A 20,161-nucleotide genomic window follows, 5' to 3' on the forward strand; every position below is an offset into this window, starting at 1 on the left:
TATGATAGAATGAGTGAATAATCTTTGGGAATGTTGTGCAGCAGGTCAGACGGCACCGTCAACATTTCTTCAAGTGCACATGCTGGTATTGTTTAAAAATGAAACCACTGTGAAACAGAACAAACATTCATGCCCTTTCGCTTGTCCTTTTTTTTCAATTTTACACCTGCATAGAAATATTAACACTGCATGCACACTTACAACCATAGCAGCAATACGTGTAATAAATCCAATAAAATAAATCACCCAGCGAATAAAATAAACAACGTTAACAAGTTGAATATATTTTGTATATATTATAAGTCTGTATTGCCGTAGTTGCTGCTAGCTAGCCTCCCATCTAAGACGGTTGTTAACGTTAGCAAAATAACCTGACTGTAAGTACATTTACATTATTGGTCACACCTATTATATTTCCAGTTGTTCCTGCATTTCCATAGACTCCAGTGCAAAGGTGAAAAAAAGTGCAGATATTTTACAGATACTTTGACAAGCACTTTAAGGTTATGCTGGCCTTTTTGACATTGACTAGACAGAAGAGGCAGCTCCTGAGAACAAAGTCTATCTTGGTGCTACGCGATCTCCTCAAAGCCAAGGAATGTGAAATAATTACCTAATATTAACCAACTTTTATTATATGCACCTTGGAAAAATACCAAGCTCTAGACCATATCTGTAGGTGTTTGATTTGCTCTCACTCAAGAACCACTTAAAGACAGTGACTGCGCCGGAAGACTTTGCAAAAACAATTGTTCAGAGATGGGAAATGGGTTGTTCACCTTCATTTCTGATGAAAATAGATATTGAGACGGATTTTGATGTCGGATGCTCAAACCTGGGGTGCGTTTCTCAAAAGCAGCTATATGGTCTTACGTTCTGCCATTAGCAGAGTTTAGCGGAAGTCAGTTAGCCAACAACGATTAGCCAACATCTACCTCAGGATTGGAGTCGGTTGCACGATGTCACCAGTAGATGTCAGTAAAGCACCAGCGAAAGCATTTATCTGCTGTCGCCTTTTTTTGCTTACTATTAGCATTTTCAAGAAAGTCCGTCGACAGCTGTTCAGTGCTCTCTATATTCAGTGAATTAAGTTGACAATATTATTCTTTTTTAAGCACTCCGTCTTGCGTCTGTCTTGTGGAATTCGCTAGAAAAAGTGACACGGTTAGCCCTTAGTCCTTACAGCATAATTTATTTACACACACACAGCTTAAATGTACGCTGTTATCAGCACCTCTAGCATGTGTTTGTGGAGATGTTTTACAGTTCCCGCGAACTCTTGTTTGTCGTCCATTATGGTGTGTACGTCTCCGTGTAATGGCATGTGTGTTTCCGCAGGGCCTGATTCATTGAGATCGATGCCGCTCTTAGGTAAATGGTTGCCTAGGAGACGGACAGGTGCTTTCCATCTTAGCGTCCTGAGGGGGAAGCGGGAAGACAAACGCTCTCTTCCGTTCTCGCGTCACCTTGGAAACACTGGAACGCACGCGACCGGACGTCCAGCGCGCGCCGATTCTATCCGCGAAGATTCCATTCGTTCTTGTGTAAGATTTTGAATATTTTTGGCCCAGTGCTTTTTAATGTGTTGGAAAAGACAAAAGAGAAATCCTTCCAAAGACACTATAACATGTGGTTAAATAACCAACTGAACGATAGAATTGAATTTGGATGAATCAATCAATTCTTGTTATTTTGTTAATATTCGCAGTGCAAAAAAATAAAAATAAAATAAAATAAAATAAATTATATATTTCCTTTTAGGTGTCAAATAGACGTCTACTAGATGTCTTTAAGATGCGTGATTTAGACCGTATGTAAAACTGACCGTCAAAAGCTTGTATAGCAGATGCTTTCCAGATCAAAAGATCTTTAACAGACATCTTGCAGACATACATGTGCTATCTATATTACCTAAAAAATAAAATCTATTGAACAATTAATGCTATTGGGAGAACTTTCGATTATTAGTGTGCCGTTGCTATGGCGACCGCGACTGGTCCATGTACAAAAATACTAAACGAATATTGAAAATACAGGCTCTGATAAACCTGTAATCAAACTTAGAAGTTTAGATAAAAATGACTACTCACTCAAATACATTTATTTAATGGCAAGTACTTAATTTTTTCGGTCCGTAACTTTTGGCGCCAAAGCGGTTAATAAACAAAGCGGCGTGATTCTCGCGGATGAACATTGTAGCCGGAACTACTTGTCGCTGTTCTACCTACGCGAAGCAGTCTAAATAGTGCGAATATAAACTTTACATTCAGGACGAGCCAAAAACGAAATGGAAAATGGATTCGTGGCGTACTCGCTTATTATAGACATGTAAATTCTGAACACAAAACAGTTAAGGGACTGCAGCTTTCAGGAATCTAGTTTAGGCCTTCAAGTAGTCCCAAATGCACACTAGAAATACTTCACTGGTGATAGGGAAAGAAAGTATGCTTCATCGTAAAACAGCGTGGAAGTGTTGAGTTCGAGTCCCCCTTCCTAAAATATAATGGAGTATCTATAAATGTTTATCTATTGAATTATAAAGACGTTTTACTAAATTATTCCAGATGAATTATTCCAAACAATCGAGAGACAAAAACGCCACCACACGCTGAAGTAGACAAGTTTATTTATGCAATAATAACGATGGTGTTCATATCAATGGCTAGTAATAAATATGATGTCATAATAATGATGATAATAACTTTAATGTCAGAATAACAAATAGAGTTTTCATCTGAGGCTTGTAGCGATAGTAGAAGAGAAAGAAAACACAAACTGATACGGTCACAGATCTGGAGGGCTTCAGAGAGACGCTTTGAACTTTCAATATTTCACCTTTAAACCCTTTTTTAAAGACATCTTATCATTTGAACGCTTACAAAAATGAGAAAGAGATAGATTTTTTTTTTTTTTTAAAAATCCTTACAAATGAACCTTATCGTTTTAGAACAAAATACAAGATTTTGCTGGGGCGAGGGGTAGAGGAGACGGGGCTGATATTTACAGCACAGCAGAGATAGAAAAAACACTGTTTACCACGGTAAAACCAGACAGATGCTCCCTCTCTCTCCTCTCACACACACACACACACACACACACACACACACACACACACACACACACACACACACAACACACACACAGTTATTCACTTTCCTCTTTCAGTCTGGCTGAGACCTTTTCAGATACTTTTATGGCGTTAAAAGTAAAACTTAAGTTAAAAAAAAAGTTAACAAAAATGAGCTAGCTGCCAAGGCAAAATAAAAAGTAAAAAAAAAAGAAATAAGCACAGGAATGTAATTAAAAATACATAAATAAAAATGTGAATTTAATTTAAGAAAGACCATAGTTAAATTACAAAAAAAAAAAAAAAAAAAAAATATATATATATATATATATATATATATATATATATATATATATATATATATATATATGAATAATAACTCATTAAATAAATATTTAGAAAATAAAAATAATAAAATAAATCACTTACTAAATAAAATAAATATTTTATTTGTTTGCCTGCATGTCATGCCACCATTAACCAACATCAGAGAACTATAAACATGAAAATATGTTGTTAAATTATTGAAATATTAACTAAAAGACGAGAAAAGGGGTTCGGCTGACAAAAAAAGTTTTGGTAACCCTGATGTAAATGGTTTAATAATTAGTAAATGTAAACCTCGAAGTGTTCTTCTATCAGGTAAAAGTAACAAAACCAAATCATCACGCTTGGATGAACCCATTCATGTGATACAACACCCTTTTTGCTCGCTCATTCAAGTTTTGCAGAAATGCAGATGCGCTCATATGAAGCAAAACTCCTCTAAAGATTCGTTTGGACGAGCAACTGCCGAACAAAACGCTAAATCGCATCTTAATTGAACTCTAAGCGTGCCCAGGGTTTCTGTAGGGCACGCAGAGCAGCAAAAATAAGAAGCTCGATATCCAAACAATAGCGGTCAGAGTGAAATAATGCTGTATTACAGTAGAGTCGTGATCTGATTAAGACTGGATTAAAAAAAAAAAAAAAACCACACACATCTCAAACGCACGCACGACCCCTGCTCTCGGCCCCGTCGGCCCCATAATAAATGTGTTACTTATGTACAAATACAACTACCGTTACACTCTGAACATATATCAGTACATTCTCGAAAACACGTGGATAGGGAGAATGTGCTTTAAAAATTTTCCCCAAATAAAATGTTCTGTTTCTTCCCATCCCATCCCTTCCCCCGGCAGGCGTATCAAACCCCAGAAACACTTCATACAGCTGACAAAAGTTACCAGAGAACAGGTTAACAGTCACTGTTTGTGTAAAACGTCGTTTAAAGGAAGCATTTAATGTAGGCGTAGATAAACATGTGGATATATTTGTCATATAGCGCTATGATAATTCAATGAATAATACTTTACTTTGTCATCTATCCCCCCCCTCCCCAAGTTAAATACTAGATGCATCCGCGGTGCGCTTCGTTTTGGCCGGAAGTTAGTGCCCTGGTTTAAAAGTAAACATCGTAATCTCACGCTTCAGAGCGTTTGTTTCGCGTCATGGAAATGTGAAGCCATTTTTTGCATAAATTGTTGCATAATTATAATGAATAATTTACACAGATGAACATTCTGCTCGTGTTTCATAAATGCCAATTAAAGAAGTCTCTTCCGCTTACCGAGGCTGCTTTTATTTAAGAAAACAGTAAAATGTGAACTTTTATATTATATATATATATATATATAGTAAACCGTGAACAAAGCTGAATTTAATTATCAATGATAGTTATCAATGTTGAAAAAAGTTATGCTGCTTTACGTTTTTTGTGGAATCTGCGTTACTTTCACTTTTCAGGACTCTGTGATGAATAGATAGTTGAAAAGAGCATTTACTTGGAAAAGAAATCCTTTGTAACATTATAAATGCTTTCACTGGCAATTTTGTCCAGTTGCTTTTCACGGTATTATTGTTTTCAATTTTTAATACTATTTGTAATCTCGATCGGACGAAACAACGCTTAAATAATCCTAGGAGCCGTTCACAATCCAGTGCGCTACATTTTAGGCCGTGTGTGATCGTTTGCAGCATCAAGTTAAAAAAATTTCAACTTTTACGCGCAGCGTGGCTCATTGTTAGTTTACATTTTTTTTTTAACCAATCAGAAAACCTTGGAGGCGGGGCAAGCGTTTGTTTACGTAAGCAAGTTGGCATGGCAACTGTTTTATTTAACGCAGCCTTCGTGGAGGAGGTATATTGTGCTTCCCTAAAAAAACGCAGCCTAGATTTACTAAACGCGGTAAATTTAACATTACCGCGCAATTTCGTAAAAGCGCTAATACTGTGTGTCATTTACTAACAATTTGCACTTTAAAGAACACAGACGCAGCCGTAATGATCGGCGCAATCTACCAAGAGCAGCGCAAATAACAGTAATTTGTCGAGCATTAACAGTAAATAAAGTTGCACTGTTTCATTTGAATAGGCTCCTCCCATAATTACGTCTTTAGTAAATCCTCAAAGTAGCATTTTAACACCGACGGGCGATTCGCGCTGATGCAAGCTATTAGTAAATCAGGCCTTTAGTCTCAACGAAACCACAGCAACAGAATGAATATCCATGTAAGCTGTCCATAAAATCATTCTCGTGTGAATTGTGAATCTTAATTAGTGATTTTGCTCCGCCCCTTTCGAACCAACCGCCGGGCAACATCGATCAGTGGTTGACATCTTTAGTTTCAGAGTCCTAACCAGGAACACCACAGGAAGTTGGTCGGCCATTCGGCTCATTCGTGACCACAGGAAGTGAATGAGCGGCTCCGCCCACACAGGACGAACTGCATCCTGCGAGCGGTCGCGGCGACGCCTCTCCACAGGAAGCGGGGTGAACGGATGACCAATGAGGACGCGAGCTGAAGCGCGTGACGCAGGAAGTGCGGCGAGAGCGATATCCTTTTCCGGGAAAGTGTCGCGAAGCAACCAATCACAGCACGCACGATGACTCCACCCACGGGAAACACGTTAGTCATGCAACCTTCGGCTTGTTTTGGCTCCTCCCCCGTCGCACATCGCCTCTGATTGGCGGGTGGTGTTGTGGGCGGGGCCGAAGCGCGAGGATCCCCGCGCGGTCACGTCGGCGCCGGTTTACTGTCGTCTCTGAGATGCGCACGAACGCGAACATATAGAAAAATAAAATGTTTCTGAATGTGTTTTCTTTCTTTGTCCTTCATGTCCTGGCACTTTTCTTCATTCTCCTCTGGTAACATTTCTCACGATGGTCCTTGCTTTCCTGAAGTGCTCAGTACAGATCTCGCTCTCTCTCACTGTTTTTTCTTCCGCTGTATTTACTGAAAAAGCAAAAGCAGACAGGAATTTATTCAGTGATGCTTTTTGGCTTCAACTGGCATCATTTCGGTTTTGCAGCAGCCTCCAAAATCTCTCATTTCCACCCATATGAGCATTACAGTATATTACTGTAAGAAACAGAGCCAATTTACAGTAACTAACCGTAACTATGCATGGCAAAACAAATATTAGCGTGAGCATAAGTGACGTTTCGGCGGTTTCACTGTTCATACTATACACTGCGAAAACAAACAAATAAATTGAATTAATGACATAAAAAAAGATAAAATAAACAAGTATTTCATCTCGTTAAATTTAAGGAGGTTTATGAAGTAGAAACATTGGTATAGAATGCGTTTAAAAAAAACATAAAAATGACAGAATACAAGAACGTCCTTTAAATCACTTAAAAAAAAAACAGTAAAGCAACTGTAATTTATTTTCGAGAACGACAGAAAGCGTTTCGGAGCTGCTGCATTTCGTACGCATTTAAGGGAGGAGACGACAGCTCATGTAAGCTCTTTATTTTTTACGTAGACATATTCATGAGTTATAATGAACTTGTATATATAAACATCAAATATTTTCATATGCAAAAAGACCACATCGTATACAGTGCTGAGTATATCCAACAAAAGCACTTCTGACAAAACCCTCAGACAAAAACAAGTGAAAATAAATGACATAGCGTTTAAAGGATAACACATAAAACCCGTTATAAGTACTGAAACGCTTAGGAAGAGAATCATACGATATTTCCGAAGTATATATATACACGTATTTACAAAATTTTTTGCTTTTTGTATTTTTTTTCCCAACTCTACGTGTGTTTTTTTTTTTTTTTTTTTTTTTTTTGCTTAAACAGCAGGTAAACATGCTGGCCTTTACGAGTCGAGACCTGAAGACTTCATAGACGTGATTAATAATCGTAACGTATGCTGATATGTCGACTTTATGAGCTGCAGAATAATTATGCGGTTCTTCATTATGACATTTTAAAACGATGCATGTCACGCGTGTACTTTTGTCCGCCTGCTGGTTCTTCGTACGTTAACTTTTGAGTGGAAGCGAAACGGAAAAAAAATGGCGTCTTTCACGTCCACAGAGGCTCGGCGGCGGCCTTAACCGGTCGAAGGGGAATAAAAGAGAGGAAAACACGGACTTACGTTTACTGCGGTTCAGTGCAAAAACCCTCAAGAGTCCCTAAAACAAAGTCACGGACGCGACAGAGATCTGCAGCAGATTCGGGAAATCAGCTGCTGATACGTTAGTGTGTAAACATGGTTAACTTTTCCTACCCTTACTTCAAGCATAAAGGCCCTTCACTCAGTCACGTCCCTCAAAAGTTAAGTTTCCTCAAGGATATAGCCCTAATTACGTGAATCAAGTGACATTTTTACAGCGCGTGGGGGCTGAATTGAGTCCGAAGCATCATAACACGGGCTCTTGAGAGTTTCCATCTTAATTATTAACAAATGTCACACTACTTAGGGTCCCTGTCCATGTTTTGCATTTGAATCAGTGAGGTGTAGACTGAACTTGTTCACATTTAATCATTAATGCATTCAGATGGAAGCGGAAAAGGAAACAAGAAACTCTCAGCCGACGGCTTTTCTCCTTTCTTTTCTCTTTAGGTTTCTTTTCTTACGGTTCTTTATGCTTCACCGTGTCTCAGTACGTTTTTTTTTAAGGCAAGACACTACAGGCGAACATATATATCACCTACACGTACAATACACGAAGAAAACGCCGTTGTAAGTTTTCAGATATTTCTTTTAAACACGCGAATGAGGCATTTTCTAATGAAATACGTGCGCACTTGCAAAAATGGCATTGAATAAATCTTTTTTAGGTTTAGTTTGTTACATGTTAGTTACACGTTTTACAGAAGAGATTTTTTTTTATCCTCTATAAATAAAAAAAACCCCTAACGGGCAGAAAAAAAAGACATTTTCTTTACGTTTTAGGAATAAAATGTAATACATAGCAGTGCAAATCATGTACGAACGAACCCCTCTATAAAAATATTCAGAATATAGATACTAATCGAACTCTTAAAATTCATAAATGCTGCTAAATCGGAGAAACTCATTCTGAAATCTACAGATGCAAAGAGATAAAGTGCGATCATAAAATCAATAAACGCTTTTCAGAATACAGATAAATGAAAACGGTTTTGGTGTATGTAAGTGAAAATACACTTTTAACATGTTTTTAGACATGAATATATGAATATAAATTATTGTGAATAATATACAAACAAATCCCTCATTAAAAATCTTCGGAATATAGATAGGAATAAAATTTGGTAATTTTCAGTATACTGAAGTGGAGAAACGAACTCAACCTTTAAATATATATATATTTACTGTAATTGAAATCTACAGACATGAATAGTTATGGTGCAATAATGAAACAAAGAGAATATTGTGTGAATGAACAGCTTTATAAAAACCTTCAGAATATAGATGGGTATAAAGCCGTCGATATATTTTAGAAGTGGAAAAAGCAACTCACGTAGAGAAAACAGCCTTTAAATGTATGTATTGCAACCGCAATCTACAGATATAAATAGTTCTAGTGCAATAATGAAACGATGTATGAACGAACCTTTCTAGAAAAGCCTTCAGAATATAGAGAGGAATCGAAATGCTGAGTCTGGTGTATGTAGGTAACGTTTAGAAAATAAAGAAACACTCGTGTGCATTCTGGATGTTTTCTTTTCACTAGTCTGGAAACAAAATTGCCCAAAATCTCAAAACTGAAAATTCACTGTAAAAAAAAAAAAAACCTTGAAATACCTTGATACGCCGTCGCCTAAACTTTTTTAGTTGAGCCAACTTAAACTTTTTGAGTTAAAGCGACAACTAAAATATTTTAGTTGACTAAACAAAGAAATTTCAAGCAAAATATGTTCAAGTTGAACCAACTTTTTTTTTTTACAGTGTTGTTTATCTCATAGTGCCTTGCCTTACATGTATTTAAGCGTAAGAGTTTATATATTTTTTTAATTTCTCTGTAAATCTTTATTATTTTTTACATTTCTATGCATAACTCCCTCAATCTCACCATGTCTATATATATATATATTTATTACAATTCAAAAAATTCTCACATCCCTTTAAATCCCATTATGTGTTTTCATGAATTTAATAATACGGCCTTCCTTCGAAAATCCACATCGCTCTCAAAGCCTCTTTGTTAACTTTATGCGATGTTCCCGTACATGAAATGAGGGTTTAATCCCGTATGTGTTATTGTGAAAGCACTCGCTCATCCACTGGGCGCGAGTTAAACCTGTCCACTGCGTACAGAGGTAAATCTGTTAGTGCAAAAGTCCTCTCATCTCTGAAACAACATGCATAGAAACCCTTCAAATAAGACCCCGGCAACTAAACGAGGACAGCTTATTAAACACACCGTTTCAGACCACAGAGACTAGAGTATGCTGGCGATATCTGGTGGAGCGTATTTTCGTGTCTGCTGGGGGTGGTTTTGGATTCAGAGAAAAGTTGAAGAGAGTCCTGAGATATTTTCCGTCTCTTGTCTGAATTCACACTAGCAGCTTATATACATAACAAAACGATCATTTAAAGGACCGCACAACAGTTCACGTTCTTGCCGCTTTGAAATGCTTTTTGACGCGCCGTCCTCGCTTTTGCAGGCAAAACGCGAATGCGGGAAAACCGTTGGTGTACAAAAAAAAACATGTCTGAAATCAAAGGGTGGAAAAAAAAAATCCACGTTTGTGAGCTGCTCTTCTGATTTTCCCACTGATTTTCCACAACGTCCGCTTGAGAGATGAGGGGCCGTTGGGTGACCTGGAAGCATTTTAGTTTGAAAGCGCACTCCGTGTAGCAGAACGAGTCTAGTGGTTTTGTGTGCTAGTTTGAGTAATCAGTGGTTTAGTCTCTCTAGTAGGGCGTGAAGCGGCTGTAGCCTCCTCTGTACAGGCTCGCCTGCAACATCAAAGATGACAGAGCACCAATCAGAGTCAAGCTGGTGGTCACGGCAACGACGGAGTTCCTGCTTCTCAAACTTCCTTCCTTTAGAGTTCTGCCGCTGATGTAAAGGAACGGGTTGTTTGGAGAAAAGCTTTTTTAAACGGATTTCGTAGAAACATACCGTTGCACCACTCGGCAATTGTAGTGGATGGGTGCCGTCGTCTCTTATATCGAAATCCACCCACATATTTGTTTAGAGCTGTTTTGGCTCGTAAACAGAGCTTGATCTGTGCTGGTTTTTTTTTAGTTAAAACATCTTAGTGATGTTTTTATTTGCTTTTCTCGTCACGGGACTGGAGTGGTGCGGATGTTTTTATCAAGCTGTTTAGACGCTCACTCTGACGGCACCCATTCACTGCAAAGGTTCGACCGGTGAGCAAGCGGTGCAATGCTACATTTCTTCAAATTTGATTTCTCGACATCTTGTTAGATGAGGCCCGAGGGTGAGAAAATGTTCGCGTGTGCGTTCACTAATGCTGATGAACTCTGAGAACCGATTTAGAAAACTTCTCAAAACTTAAGTTTAATAACGGTGAGATCAGTGGGTCACACTGCTCACGAAGGGATCCGCATTCTTTTTTTTTTTGGTATCTCATTACAGAGTCGCTAACTAGCAATTTCACTAGCGTTCCCGTCTGCATGCATTGTGCAGAAATGGCTTCGGTCGACTTTGAAAGCACTATAGACCTCAGACTACGACGCATCAAATGAATTCCAATGCCGTTCAAAGGCATGTACAATTATTCTCTTTAAAGTTTAGTGTGCAGAAGGCTCGCAGGCGTGGGAGCGAGTGATGGTCTTCGAACACGCCCCACGATACCGGACCATACGAGTAATTTACTCCAGAAAGCCAAGACCTTCAAAGGATAATTCTCCCTAATTTAAGGGGGAACCCGCTCGCCGGTCTGGGTGGAAGCCTTCTGCAATTTCATGACGCTGGGAAAACCAGCAAAGAGAATTTAGTGCAACCTCAGAGGAACTAATTATTAAAGGAATTTTAAAAGCGAAAAGCTCTCCCATCTCGCGCCATCGCGTTAATCAGTTATGATGAAAGAGCCGAAAAACCAAAGTGCTCTTTCTCTGACAGATGAGGGATCTTTTGATTGCTCTGTAAATCAGAGTTCTCAGGTTCTTCTGCGTCAGTAGTCAAACACGCACGCATACACATAAATAAATGGACAAGTTGGGTCTGTTCCAAAACCTAGTGAGCTCCCTAACTAGACAGCACTGCGAGAGATCATAGAGGCACTTTAAAAGGAACTCGAAACCTTCTAAAAGACCCTTTTCGATCCAATTTGTAATGCAGCATCAGATGTACACTGTATTTATATTATAATATACTTTTATATAATATTACTTTATTATATATATATACTGTACATATATATACTGTATATATATATTCTTTTTATTATTATTTATTATTTATTTTTTTGTCATTTTCTTAGTTTTTAAATAAATATTATTATTATTATTTTTTTATATTTCAGTTCATTGGTTCTTTTTTTTTATTCTATTTCAATTTAATTAATTTAATTATGAAGCACTGTTTCATTTTTACACTGCCCTTTTATTTTAAATGCTTTGATCTATTTGTGACAAAGCAAGACGAAATACTAATAATAACGAAGAAAATTGGTTTTAGCGAATGCACCCGTCGTGTGCAGTTCCGACAAAATAACGTTGCAATCGTACAATAACCAAATCACAAATAAACAAATGGGTCGGATGAATTAAAATAGATTATTAACGCTTTTTAAAATGCTGTATCGCGCTACAAATGGTGCAACTCTGAAAAAATGTTCTCTTTGCCAGCGGCAGACAGGCGGCTCACTCAGTTTTGGAACGGAGCCCGCTGACGGGGCTTTCTCGGCCCTGTGATGGGGTCATTTTTCTCACTGTTGATGAAGAAACAAGGAAGGAAATTTGCAGGGAAGCAGGAATCAAAGAAAAGCGTACAGGCACAGTCTTAATTAAGTAAATGAAGAGAGTCTCAAACAAAGCGTCTTAATTAATGAAAGCTTTTAGCTAGCAGCTGCACCGGGGAACTGTTTACCACTGCTCCTTTTTTCTTTCTTATTTCGGTTTAATGTGTTTTTGCTGACGTCCTTGTCGTTGAGAAATTGCATGCATGCCGGAGTGCCAAACGAGAGTCTTTTGTTTTTGCTTTCTGATAGAGAGAGGTGGTTGGAAACGAACCGTCCTCTGTCGCCTCCTTCCTTTAGTCGAGTCTGTCCCACGGCACACTGCTGCATGCGTAACATGCTCGTTAATTTAGGGGAAATAGAGAGCAAACGACGCGGCGGAGAAGAGACGAGCTCTCCTCGCTCTGACGGCCCATTAGCGCCTTCATCTTTGATGTTAGCTGCAAACGCTAGCTAAAAACAGACATTAACCGACTGACTTCCTCTCGTCAGGGGGTGTGTCGCGGACACAGAAACACACCTGGCACATATGCGGCGGACAGAAAAAGCGTCTCAATGCAGTTCTGACGAAGTGCACAGCGCATTGACTCTTCCGGGTTTGTAACAGTGCTTTGCCTTACCATGGTCCCCACGCTGTAGGTGGCTGCCGGGCCGATGGTGTGGTGATACGGGTCGGTAGTTGCATAGACTCTCCCATAACTGAAGAAACAGTTCAACACGTGTAAAGCATTTTTTACTCATGCAATGAAATGAAAGGAATAGGTCACCCAAAAAACGAAAACTAAGGCGTATTTTAGTCAGCCCCAAGCCATGCTTGGTGTATGTGACTTTCTTCTTTCAGGTGAACACAGTCTTTTTTTAAAAATTAGCCAAGAGGAGTTAGCAAAGAAGCCTGGAAGTCAAAACTAGAAATATTTTTGTCACGAAAAACCATCGACCTGCTTCAGATGCTTGAAAGAGCCAGGATGCATTTGTTTGTCTGAAAGAAGAAAGTCATATACAACTAGGACGGCTTGGGGTTGAGTAAAATATGCCGTAATCCTCGTTTTTTTGGGGTGAGCTATTCCTTTAAAGTACTTTGTACGCACCAAAACTATTCTCGCCAACTTGGAAACTTCACCAAAATATTCAGACTTGGTGTGAATAAACAGAAATGCCAAATTATCGCGGCCGCCATCACAAACGCAATGTACAGGGTGCGCTATCGAGCAAGCTTACCGTTTCACAAAAGCCATACAAATGAAGCTTGTTATGTTATTTAAGTATTAAAATGTCATCGTTTTTTTTAAACCGAGCTCTACTTTAAAAGTTTCTTTTGAGGTTTTGAGTTCAGAACATAGTACGGTGCATAAAAAGTAGTCTTTTTAAATCGACAATCAAAATGTGTGCATCTACTGCGCTTTTTTCGGTTCGAAACTCAATTTTTTGAGTTCAGGCTCTTCAAGCGAGCGAGGGTGGCATATCGGGGCGTTTCTAACGACACTAAAACTAGACGACACTAAAACGCAGGCCTCGGATGCGACCGCTTTCACCGGGGAGTCGTGTTTCGTTCGCTTTCAGCATTTTTCGAAATCGCCCTGCGGCAAAAACTCAGCGTTTTTGTTTTCCCGCGAAACAATTTCAGGTGAACGACGCGAGAAAGAGGAAAAAAACGAGGCGTGAGAGCAAAAGAATGACTGAAAAGAGATAATGAGTGAGGGGAAGAAAGGCGAAAGGGGTGCCGCAGGCTTCGTGTCGCTGGTTTGGAACTAATCCTCCACAGGAAGGACAACACGTGTCATTTCCTTTCATTTATACATTGCGCATATTCCGCTCTCTTCTGCTGCTTCTCCACAGACAATTTGCAAATGAAGGTCTGCAGAGAGCAGATAAGAAGACACAAGCCCTCGGCTGCGGGCAACGACTCCGGCAGACGAACGGAGGGCGAGGGAGAAAAGGCCAGCTTTACCGTAGGAGATATATACGCTTTAAAGCCTGCGTGCGTGACGTTAAGCGTGCTGACTCAGTCTGGATCGGCAAGAAACCCGCTTTGAAAGCACAACACCGACGAAGCGTCATTTCGTTAATCGGCGTAATCAGGATTGCTGTTTTGTTTTTCCGGTTAAAAATCGCGAAACGTCCTTTAAAGCGGCACGCGTTTCCTTCCGATTAAAACTGCGGCTTGGTTTCAGCGACGGGTCTTAAATTAAGTTTATTTCTCTTCCTCATTAGCCGATTGCTCGCTTTGCAGGCCGTATTTTATTTTCTCCTCCTGCGAAAAATAAAATAGACGGGAAACTGGGAAGTGCACGTCGCGGGGAAGCAGGTTTTAGCACCAAAAGGACTGAAACTGAAGTAAGCATAAATTAAAGCTCAGTAGAAACATTTAAAAACCAATACAAAGCAAGCATAATTATGTTCATAAAACTAATAAATATTAATATGGTTTAAAACAAAGACAAAAATGCATTTGGGTTTTAGGTTTTAGAACAACTTGATGCACTTTTTTCCCACGTATGCTAACTAGTGCAACATGATATTAATATTGCACTATCATATATATTATATTATTATATAATGACGTATTATTATATACCCAATACATATGTTGTTTTCTTGTCAATTGAAATAGAAAAACGAAACATCGAAATGCTTCGAAGCATAAAAAATGCGTTTAACAATTAAAACAATGAACGATATTGTTATGGTTGTGAAGGTACCTGTCACTGTACGCTGTCGCCGTCGCAGGCTGGGTATATCTGTACGCCGCGTATCCACCCTGGAAACACAAAAACGACAAAAACATCAACACCAAGCAGACCGACAACAACAAAACTATCATATATCTATTTGCCATCTCTTTATCATTTATCTGATACACTTTTATAGAGATCTAAAGATTTATCTATCAGCATCAGCGCTATTTTTGCTGCTATGATTAAACCCGGGCTGCTTTTTTTATTATAAAACTCGACATTAAACACACGACGCACGCTTTTTTCGGGTGCTTCAGCAGTTTTCGGGTTATTAACTGTTACAGGGTTCATTCTGCCTCCTCAGAAGTGCGCGGGCGACGCCTTCAGATGCCATCTTTATAGGTTTTGAAACCCATCTCTCTCGGCTCTTGTTGGTTTCTGCGGAAAACGGAGCAGATTCTGTTGATTCGCCGCTCGTATCATAATCAGCAGAGACTCCGAGGTGGAGTCGAGCTCGTTTGTCTGTAGGCAGATCGCTAATAACACACATTAATCAGAGCGTTGGAACGAGAACAGCCGCTGTTTTACATTCTCCGGCCCGACAAACACGAGAACGCCCCCCAAAGGGCGGCAGAGACGGGCCACCGGGGGGCGCCGAGTGGGGAAGGCTAGCACTGATAACGCCTGGCGCATTTAGATCGGCCGCGCAGAGTTTATTGAGGCGGAGGATTCGAGACAGCAATCTGAATCGCGAGAAGTTTGGGAGCGAAAGTGAAGCGAAATCAGGTTAGGGGTTGAGCGGGGGTTTGCGGGGTCACGTGACCTCTCCCCCGGGGACAGGAAGTGAGGAGGAGCGGGCGTGGTGAACTTCCTGCGGGACCGCGCTGATTGGAGCCCCCGCCTGCGAACGCGCCGGGTAATAAATCAGACTGTCAGCACCTCCGGCCCAATACACAGAACATGCCTTTATCAGGACACCGAGAGCCCCGACGCTAAATATAACAGACCACACCGCTGAAGACCTGAGAACCAGAGGCAGAATACAAGAGGAGAGCGTTAAAGAGAAACAAAGCGGAGAAGAAGGAGAAGGGAAGGATGAGAAGAAACGGAGGAAAGAAAAGAACCCTCATCTGAATAAAAACAATCGAAAGAAGATGAAATAGATGAGCAGAGAGCAGAGGATGAGAGTGAAAGAGAGATGCGTCTTGTTCTCCTGCGGGTCAATGTGTCACTGTCAGGGTGAGACAGATGTGTGTGTGTGTGTGTGTGTGTGTGTGTGTGTGTGTGTGTGAGATGAGTCCATTTATCCGAAGCCGCTTCACCTTATTCTGTGACTTACTGCAGACCGACCACCAAACACTCAACTAACCGCTACAACACACACACACTCACAGAAACACACACACACACACTCACACACGCACTCACAGAAACACACTCACACACACACACACACACACACACACACACACACACACTCACACACACACACACACACACACACACACACACACACACACACACACACACACACACACACTCACACACACACACACACGCGCACACACACACACACACACACACACACACACACACACACACACACACACACACACACACACACACACACACACACACACACACACACACACACACACACACACACACACACACACACGCACACACACACACACACACACACACACACACACACACACACACTCACACTCACACACTCACACACACACACACACACACACACACACACACACACACACACACACACACACACACACACACACACACACACACACACACACACTCACACACACACACTCACACTCTTGTTGTTGTTTGTGGTGTGTGGGTTCTTTTCACAGGCGCAGTGTTTTTATTTACTGTCCCTTTAAGCCTGAGACACACTCCTATAGTCCTGTGACTTCGCTGCACGTCTTTAGCAGTTTACGTGTTAGGGTTAGGGTTAGGCTGAAAAGTGTAAACGGCAAAAGAGGAAGGCTTGTGGTGAGCGGTATTGTGTTTTAGAGCCATGCCGTGTTGATTTGGCCGGTCAGCAAAGCGGGGTCGTGCCAGTAAACACAGCGTTAGATGATGAGGCTGAAAATATGATTGCAGGAGCACTATTCAGGAGCCACGGTTGCAGAAATCACCACAGAAATCATGATCATTCTTTCACGCGAGACAGACAGAAATCATGCAGCGTCTTGGGATTGTGGGATACCCCTCACAATCAAGCCTTCTGCTATTTTAGATTTTCAAAACACTTCATTCTGTATGATTTGTTTGCCTCATGGGGGCTAAAAATGTTTTTCACAATTTGTTTCTTATTTTTACCCACTTTATTTTCACCGAATGTAGTTTCTTATTTTGACCAATTTTATTGACTAGGTATTTTATTTTATCATAAATGTATATATATATATATATATATATATATATATATTTTTTTTTTTTTTTTTTTTTTTTTTTTTTTTATTTTTTTTTTTTTATTCATTTTTTTTTTTCTCCTTTCTTCTTCTCTGCCAGCAAATGCATTTTTCACTTTGTTCTTATTTTTCCAATTTTACTGGCTAGGTATTTTATTTCATCATATGTATATATATATATATATATATATATATATATATATATATATATAGATAGATAGATAGATAGATAGATAGATAGATAGATAGATAGATGGATAGATAGACAGATAAATAAATAGATAGATAGATAGATAAATATAATTTTTTTCCTTTCTTTTTCTCTAGCCAGCAAACGCATTTTTAACCTTGTTCTTATTTTTCCCAATTTAACTTTTTTTTTTATCCATTTCATCGGCCACAAAACCCCTTTTTTTTTAGCCTCTGCTCTCAGCTCACCTCCTAACCTCTCTCCTAACAGCACAAGCGGCACATGTAAATAAACGGCACTAAACTGGAGTCCAATTTGTTCTCGGTGACCTCTCACCTCAGTATCTTACCAGCGCTCTGCCGCTTTTTTTTAACCGCTAAACGAAACGCCAGGCACCGGACTGAGAGCGCGGCGTTGCTTCCCACTGAATGCACGAAACCGATAAACCGATTTACCTCGAATGCGGCACAAATCACTTCTGATAAACTCATCTGGAGGGTGGTTCTGGCGGTTCTTGCCGAACTCAAGAGTTTGTGGTGACCGAAGGGAATCTACAATCGGCTCGTCAGGTTTCTTGGCAAAAGCCAGACATCGCTTAATCGACGCCGGAGGCCCTGGGCTGAAATTACACTCCGCTCTCATCCCCCGAGAAACGAGGTTACTCACGTAGATCTCCGCGCCGTAGAACCCGTCCTGATACACCACCCTGAGAGACGGAGAAGAGACACGGGTCACATGACTGAGAGAAAGCCGCCGGGAACGGCGTGATGCCGAGGAAGACTCACGCGCCGTAGGCCGGGATGGGCGGAGGAGGAGGAGCCGTGCGGAAGGTGTTGTAAACGGCCCGGCCTCTGCCTCGAAGATGAGCGCCTCGGTACGCCACCGCCGCTCCTGCTGCGGGATACGGGAAACCCGTCACTGCACACACACACACACACACACACACACACACACACACACAGATGAGGTGCATGCTCTAACACGGCTGTTCTTGCCGGTCGCTAGCCTTTACGATCAGGGCTTGATTCGCGAAACATCTTAAGGCTAAAGGCAGCTCCTTACTTGCTGATTCAGGACAAAACCGTAAATACAGTGGGCTCCTACGATAAAAGTCCTGCGTTGATGCTAGCTCCGAAATCTGTCAAACGTTAGGAACAGAGACGAGGACTAAGACCGGCTCACAACAAACATTCGACTGAGCTTTTAAATGGATGTCACCTTTGGGGTTTGGAGGTTATTCCAACTCTACATTTTCCTTTGATTATATCCTTTTTAAGTAACAGCTGTTTTTGTGTCCGTGCTTGCCGTTCTTTTAAGCTTGCGTGTCTTTCATTCGACTGTATATATTTTCATTTATTAACTTTTTTTTACGAGAGCCGTTACAGGCTGACAATTACCCGCCACATAAATAGGAATACGGCAACATGCGATATTTGACTGTAAGACTCCTCTCCTATCAGCCAATCACGGAGCGCACCGCTGGTAAACGTGCTGACATCATCCACGGCGACAAGGTCAACCCCGCCCACACTCTTCCCCGCAGCTTTGTGAATAGGTTTTAAGTGAAAATACCTTTTACTTCTATTTAGGAGAACTCTTGGTTCTGTGAACACAGGCCCTGATCTCTAGATACTGCTTGTGTCTCCTGTTTTATCGTCCAAGATTATTATTTAATCCATTTAAGAGGCGTATTATCTATCTAGTTTTATCCAGTCTTTTGGCCATTCAAAATATTAAAAAAAAAGATAAACTCATCTTATCGGATAGTCAGTATAAGTCTTTTTTTTTTCTCCTAATTTGTAAACACTTTATTGGTCACATTTTTTTATATTTATTATTTAAATGAATATTTTTAAATACATATTTTATATGTTTATATTTAAAATAGTTTTGTCCTTTATTCTTTTTGTTCATTTGCTGGAAAATGTATTTTATTAATCCTCTTGTCTTATTTACCCATTTTATTGCCCAACAAAAGTATTTTTTCATCATGATTTTCCAATTTTCCTATTTTTCGTTCCCCTCTTATTTTTACCCATCTTATTGGACACTTTTCAAATTTTATTTAACATTTTTACTTATTATTATTATTATTATTATTCTTTTAAATTGATTATTTTGTTTACCATTATTTTCTTTTTTTTTTTACCTATTTTATTGAGCAACAAAGGTATTCCTCCCCTGGTTTTTCCTTATTTTTACCCGTTTTTTCTCACCAAATGTGTTTTTTTTTGGTTTTCTTTAATTATTTTATATGCACATCTGACCATATACAGGGGGTTTGCTCTCTCTCCTCCACTTTTGGCAAGTTTGCTACATTGACATCGAGATGTTTTATTACAGTTCATGAAAAAACAGAATTCGGACCCAATCGTAAACTACTTTTTTGCATCCAAATGACCTTTACCGAAGGTTAATTCTATCATTTTGTGACACAAGGTAAGAACAAGGCACTGAGATGAAATCCCACCGCGCTCTTATGAGTCTCTCTCTGTCTGTGCTGCACAGAGTCGTGTGATATATGTAAATGAAGCTGATAATGAGCAGGCGATAGGCTACACTGCCTCAATAAAAACACAT

At 39.9% G+C, this 20,161-nt stretch overlaps 1 protein-coding gene across 3 annotated transcripts in view; it reads right to left on the reverse strand.

Moving 5' to 3' along the window:
- Window positions 1-3,453: 3,453 nt before the first annotated feature.
- rbfox3b (RNA binding fox-1 homolog 3b) overlaps window positions 3,454-20,161 on the reverse strand; it is a 665,057-nt gene continuing 648,349 nt past the window's right edge. For 2 of the 3 annotated variants that reach the window (XM_043235047.1, XM_043235045.1), the window contains 5 exons: window positions 18,367-18,499; window positions 18,248-18,287; window positions 14,972-15,030; window positions 12,893-12,971; window positions 6,853-10,302 (listed from right to left, as the gene is read on the reverse strand). In XM_043235047.1, the coding sequence (XP_043090982.1) occupies window positions 10,258-10,302; window positions 12,893-12,971; window positions 14,972-15,030; window positions 18,248-18,287; window positions 18,367-18,499 (356 nt within the window). In that variant the 3' untranslated portion in view covers window positions 6,853-10,257. Of the gene's footprint in view, window positions 6,346-6,852; window positions 10,303-12,892; window positions 12,972-14,971; window positions 15,031-18,247; window positions 18,288-18,366; window positions 18,500-20,161 lie in introns of those variants that run through there. The other variant, XM_043235046.1, reaches the window with a different exon arrangement.

This window comes from Puntigrus tetrazona, chromosome 3 (genome assembly GCF_018831695.1).
Source record: "Puntigrus tetrazona isolate hp1 chromosome 3, ASM1883169v1, whole genome shotgun sequence".
NCBI classification, from domain to species: Eukaryota; Metazoa; Chordata; class Actinopteri; order Cypriniformes; family Cyprinidae; genus Puntigrus; species Puntigrus tetrazona.